This window comes from Limulus polyphemus, unplaced genomic scaffold (assembly GCF_000517525.1).
Source record: "Limulus polyphemus unplaced genomic scaffold, Limulus_polyphemus-2.1.2 Scaffold553, whole genome shotgun sequence".
In the NCBI taxonomy this organism is placed as follows: domain Eukaryota; kingdom Metazoa; phylum Arthropoda; class Merostomata; order Xiphosura; family Limulidae; genus Limulus; species Limulus polyphemus.
In genome coordinates, this window is record NW_013666163.1 from 380,547 (window position 1) to 387,511 (window position 6,965).

At 31.0% G+C, this 6,965-nt stretch overlaps 1 protein-coding gene across 1 annotated transcript in view; it reads left to right on the forward strand.

Moving 5' to 3' along the window:
* LOC106459058 (glutamate receptor ionotropic, kainate 2-like) overlaps window positions 1–6,965 on the forward strand; it is a 185,850-nt gene that overhangs the window by 142,458 nt on the left and 36,427 nt on the right. Inside the window, exons 5-6 of the mRNA XM_022385436.1 lie at window positions 2,015–2,068; window positions 3,425–3,592. Coding sequence (XP_022241144.1) covers window positions 2,015–2,068; window positions 3,425–3,592 — 222 coding nt within the window. The remainder of the gene's footprint in view (window positions 1–2,014; window positions 2,069–3,424; window positions 3,593–6,965) is intronic.

Here is a 6,965-nt window from a genome sequence, read left to right on the forward strand (position 1 = left end):
TTGAAGTTTACGTTGTGTCGTAGTGATAAGTTCTAAATTATTGAAGTTTACGTTGTGTCGCAGTGATAAGTTCTAAATTATTGAAGTTTATTATTGTCGCAGTGATAAGTTCTAAATTATTGAAGTTTGAGTAGCATGGTTTGGTGGTTAGGTTGTGAGTTCGAATCACCCCCCGCCCAAAATGCTCGTTCTGTGTGGTTTCCGGGAGCTAGCTCGAAAATGGCGCACATTTCGTTATTGTTGTTTTCTAAAATATCTCGTCTTGAGTTGCTGTAGTAGCGTTGTATACGTCTGACTTGTATAGTAGCGTTGTTTCTATCTGTCTGACTTGTATAGTTGTGTTGTTTCTATCTATCTATCTGGCTGACTTGTACAATGCAGACATTTTGACCATGTGCCAGGTCCTGGAATAGAACACTGATGTATGTGTTACCTTGTCAAGACAAGGATTTTAGTGAATTTTGACAAGAATTGTAATAACGACATCGAAAGTTGTTGGCGTGTAACAAATAACTCGATGTCAATTAATTTCTCATCACTGATCTACGTAAACCTGAAATAAAACCTGGGTTTATCTTGTTTCCTAAACTAAAAACATGCTCAACTTAATAAAATGAATAAGTAAAAAAATCTAAATGAAAAAAACGAAAGAACTTCCAGAAGAGCTGCTCTCTTCCTTTTTTTTTTTTTTTTTTTTTGTTGTTGTTGAAAGAAGTGTTCATTCTTGGTGTAGAACTAAGTGAGACTTTTTTGTCTTCTCATAATATTTATAATATTGTGTTTTTAGATAATCTGAGTCCGAGCTAATTGATATCCACATACTAATAAAATAATTTGCATAATTTATTAAAAATTAATTGTTTTGTGTTACTTAGGTCCTTAGTTTGTCCTAGATTCCAAGACTAGTAATGAAACTAGAAACGAATAATACCTGTGATCTATCTTTCAAGAAACCAATAGTTCCTGTGTCCTATCATTCAAGAAACGAATAATACCTGTGATCTATCATTCAAAAAACCAATAATTCCTGTGTCCTATCATTCAAGAAACGAATAATACCTGTGATCTATCATTCAAAAAACCAATAGTTCCTGTGTCCTATCATTCAAGAAACGAATAATACCTGCGATCTATCATTCAAAAACCAATAGTTCCTGTGTCCTATCATTCAAGAAACCAATAGTTCCTGTGTCCTATCATTCAAGAAACGAATAATACCTGTGATCTATCATTCAAGAAACCAATAATTCCTGTGTCCTATCATTCAAGAAACGAATAATACCTGTGGCTTATTATTCAAGAAATGAATAATACCTGTGGCCTATCATTCAAGAAAATAATAATAATACCTGTGGCCTATCATTCAAGAAACCAATAATACCTGTATTCTATCATTCAAGAAAACAATAATACCTGTGGCCTATCATTCAAGAAACGAATAATACCTGTGGCCTATTATTCAAGAAATCAATAATACCTGTATCTTATCATTCAAGAAATCAATAATACCTGTGTCCTATCATTCAATAAACGAATAATACCTGTGGCCTGTCATTCAAGAAACGAATAATACCTGTGGCTTGTCATTCAAGAAACCATTGAAGTATCATCAACTAAAAATCCTTTTACTTTGTTTAACCAACAGTCTGAAGATGAACCAAACTTGGTTTAATATTGATGCTCTCCCTAACGGGGGCTAAAATTATATTGTGACGACAAAGTAACATCCTTCTAAAAAATCATTGGATGATAAACACAATATCCATCTAGTAAAAAATAGCAAGGAATGTTTTTGTTTTTTTTTCTGTTTATCGCAGAATAACTTGTCTGCTATCAATTCTGAACTGTTTAAAAATAAGGATGTCAGGATCATCAGTAAAATTGTTAACGGTTCTTACCGAAACTTTTACTACATATGTACTGGATTTTTTTTCTTTTTAAATTCATTACTTTTAAAATTATAACAAGTTACAGATTAACGGTTGTCTTATTTTTTATTTATGTTCGACGTTAGGCCAAAGAAGTGGACATGATGTCAGAATACTACAATTACTTTATCACATCGTTGGTAAGTAAAGTCAAAACCAGTCGTAGCTAACATTTTACTTACTAAAGATTTGCAAAAAATATTGCTGGGTTACAGGTGATGTTATTATATGAAATTAAGTTATGTATTCACATTCTGTCTAATTTTCTAACATTTTCGTACCCCCCCCCCCCCACACACGAACATAGTGGCTCAGCGCTACAAATCGAAATTCAATATTTGTAGAGGCCAGAGCACAAATAGCCCACTGTGTAGCTTTATGCTTGAAACACATCAGCTATCATCTTCGGGCACACTGATATCTCCCATCAAAGTTTATGTTCTGAGTATACCTTCCAAAAACAGATAATCCACTAAGGTTTCAACCTTCTTTCCTTGTACCTCTCTGTTTTCCCCCAGTGGCACAGCGGTATGACTGCAGACTTACAGCGCAAGAAACCGGGTTTCGATACCCGTGTTGGGCAGAGCATAATAGCCCATTGTGTAACTTTAAACAAACAAATCTTGTACCCGGGGCACAACAGAGACCTCCAAGACAGAATTTTTGACTTAAACTAATTTGTTATTATTATTATTTTTTTGCTTGTATACCCCGAGAGAGATAAGATAATCTAAATATTCCTGTAATATGTAAACTAAGTTCGTAAATACACATTATGTACTTCCCTGTTTTTGTTTATGATTCGCGAGCGCTAACATATTATTAAGCCCAACCCGAAACGACATCGCACGAATGAATAATAATTATTTTTTTCTTTAAAAAAAATATAAATTTGTGGCTACGCATAAAAGATGTCTTCATCGAAGATATGGACTTGAATTTCATACATATGGTAATACCGATTAGGCCGAATATTAAAACATCTGTTGTTTTTGTTTTTTGGCAAAAATACTGTTATATATTTTAGGGCCATGTATAGAGTTTTATGGCGATTTTTGTTTCTTTCGGCCTTTATCTTCTTGTGTCTTATAACAGCTGACAACATTTTGTTTTATAAGTAAAATTAAAAACTCTAATATTGACTTGAAAATATTTGAATATTGGAGGAACCAAAAATTTTGTTTTTATATTTTTTGGTTTCATGCTTCGAGTTATCAACACTACTCTCTTAGAACAATTTCAAAATGGGGGCGATTCGAAGATTTTGACAAATGATTTTTTTTTCTTCGTGGTTCGCATACCACTACTTTGAAAAGTTTTCAGTACCAAGAAAAAATATTTGGACCGATTTCTTCAATATTTAGGACTTACACACCAATGAGTTTTGACATTAAGTTATTTTAATCTTTGAAGTATTCGTATTATTCAGTTAAAGTAATTTCAGCATGAAACATAGAATTTTATGAAACTTTGATAATATACGTTTCATTCTTCAGGATTTACACACCATTGATTTGGAAGAATTTCAATATGGTGGAACAAATATTTCTGGGTTTCGACTGGTAGATGATTCTGCTCGAGAATTCGAAGACATTTCGCAAGTGTGGTATTCTGGAGCTCTTGGATTTGGACATCGCAAGACCAAAGATAAAACTCACTTGAAGGTAACACTTAATAAAACAAAAACCGTCGTCTGTCGTATGTTTATATATATATATAACTGAAAAATAAGAGCGTCGAGTATTGCAAATAAACTATTATTGTCATTCATACTGGGTGAAACAACGAACTGTAAAATGAATAGGCTAAAATACACATGATTTAAAATAGTTCTATTATAACTTTGTCGTATCTTTTACAAGAGGAAACCTCTGGTACTGTAAAGCAAAACATATTCCAAATATAAAGGTAACTTTTAAGATAGTAACCAAACTTTGAACTTTAAACTGCATTTTTACAACAATACACGACCAAATACTGTAAACAATATATGTTACGAATTATACAATGTGTGTAAAAACATTTATAACACGTATGTATAATTACACGACTATCGAGCTTGTAACATTCGTCAAAAATTGTTGCCAATATAGTGTGTTTGGTATAGTACGTTTGTTTTAAGATTTAGCTTTTCGTAAAAATATATCAAATATAATAATTCTTTAAAATACCTGATATGAATTTGTACAATATATAATTCTAGGACGTTTTTTTTCACAAATAAACGGTATTATCGTGTTTTAATATTCTAGTAATTAGCGTAGCATAGAGTATGTTCATACTTTAATATGTAAAGAAAAAACATTATGTAAAAATCCATCTGTTTTTGAATCAAAATATAAATTTGTATTTGTTCTTAAAGAAATCATTTAGTTTAGTATGATGATTACACACTCGTTTATGAGGCGGGTACAGATAATTCAAATATCTTGTGAGTTATAAGTTAGGCTCATAGGGAACTAAACTTGAGTTACCATGAAGATAGGCCAGGATGTTAAACTTACTAAGCCTACAGTTACTCGACCTAACATAACTTTATTAAACGCAAACGGTATAACTATTCATTTCACTCGATAACTTATACTGAAGACAGTATGGCTGCCTTTAGGGAAACCCGGTACACAAATTTTACATTAGATAGTTTGTTTCAATACCCGGTACACAAATTCTACATTAGATAGTTTGTTTCAATACCCGGTACACAAATTCTACATTAGATCGTTTGTTTCACATGATCCAGATCAAAATTTAACAGAGAGAGAATTTTGTAATTTATAAACATTAAACCGAAAATCTTAAGATTTATAAAGAGGGGGAAAAAAAAACACGTCGATTTAACTTGAAGGTAAACCAGACGTTGAAATAGCGTAAAACAGGGTAAAAGTTCAGTAGTCTTTTACAGGTTATGTTTATTTACATTATAATGTAGAAGACCAGCCAGTTTCATAAGTATATTTAAATGAACTAACTAACTATTAAATTAACAACTTAGAGGACATAAACTTCGAGTTTATTGGAAGTAAGAAATATACAAATACAAATACTTTTCACCAGGTTGGCCTAATGTATGTTCATTATGCAGTAAAGATGCCAGATCAACGTGATGAAATTTAGTTTATTTATATGTTTCTTATTTTAAACAAATTCGAAGTTTATGTCCTCCATGTTGTTAATATAACGCTGGTAGTGCTTTAAGTAAAATTATGTTTAACATAGAAACGAAATCACTGATCATGTATATCATTTCAAAGTATAGAACACTTATAATTAAGATCGTTTGAGCGTTGCAATAGATTTTTATTTTCAAATGCTCATTAAAGAATGAATTATTCAAGCTCCGAAGTATTTAAAAAACATTATGCAAGACAAATGATATATAGCTAGTTACCCGAGAGACTGCTAATTGAAAATCAAAAACATCTATAAGTGAAGGTTTAATAAACTGCAGGTAATCAAAGACCAAAAAAGATGTTGACTGGAAATTTTAAACAAAGAATTTTATCAAGAATCAATCAAAAGGCTTAAATGTTTTAAACAAAAGATAGCTAGTTAAAAAATCAAATGAAACACGGGCAAAAAAAGAGTAAAATTGGTGCTAATTAAAGAGCTAAATAATACGTGGGTAATTAAAGAGTAAATATGGGTGCTAATTAAAGAGTTGAATAAAACGTGAGTAATTAAAGTGTAAAAATGGGTGCTAATTAAAGAGTCAACTAAAACACGAATAACTGAAGAGTAAAACTGGGTGCTAATTAAAGAGCTAAATAAAACGTGGGTAATTGAAGGGTAAAAATGAATGCTAATTAAAGAGTTAAACAAAAGACTGACAGTAAAGTAGTAAATCAAGGACTGTTAACAAATAGTTTAATATATATATATTATTATTATTTTCCATTTTTATTGTATATGCGATTTCATTATGTGTATAATTTTTTTACATTTTAAAGCCCAGTATATGGTTTTAGAACTAATTTAAATCTCCTAATGTGGACTACCTTGTCAGATATCATTGGGATTGCGTTCAAAAATATCGATAACAATATTCTAATAATTTTAAGTATTTGTCTCATGGTATTGCATACTCCAGGATATTAAATTACCTATATCTATTATATATCTACGTAGGTATCTTGCTTTGATTCAAAAGTTATTGATTACGAGTTAAATAAAAACTTCGAATTTATAGTTAAACAAAATATTGCGAACTATGAAGTTAAACAAAAGGTTTTATCGAAAGAGTTAAACGAAAAGCTTTCAACTAGAGTGAAATATTAAACCACTAACTAAACCGTTAAACAACAATTATAGAAAAGTTAGTAAAAGGTGTTTACTTAAGGAATTAAACAAAAATTCGTTAAATACAAGATAACTACTTTAAAAAGTTGAACAAAAGGTTAAATAGCAGTTTTCAGGTTTTCTAGCTGAGTTAAAACTGGTTACGTGCTAGTGTTAAACAATAGGCTTCTTTCTGAAGAGTTAAACAAATATATTTAACAAAAGAGATAAAAAAAAGTAATTTTAATTAAAGATTTAAACCAAATGCTTGAATCTAAAATTGTAAAAAGGAAACAATGATTAAAGGACTGAAGAAAAGACGTATACTGGAATAATTGAACAAAGGACCTCTAACTGATGAGGTAAAGAAATAACTAGAGACTTACACCAAGGAATATTAACTCTAACCCTAACCAAAGATCGTTAGTAAAAGGGTTAAACAAAGGACCTCTAACTGAGGAGGTAAAGATATAACTAGAGACTTACACCAAGGAATATTAACTCTAACCCTAACAAAACATCGTTAGTAAAAGGGTGAAACAAAGGACCTCTAACTGAGGAGGTAAAGATATAACTAGAGACTTACACCAAGGAATATTAACTCTAACCCTAACAAAATATCGTTAGTAAAAGGGTTAAACAAAGGACCTCTAACTGAGGAGGTAAAGATATAACTAGAGACTTACACCAAGGAATATTAACTCTAACCCTAACAAAATATCGTTAGTAAAAGGGTTAAACAAAGGACCTCTAACTGAGGAG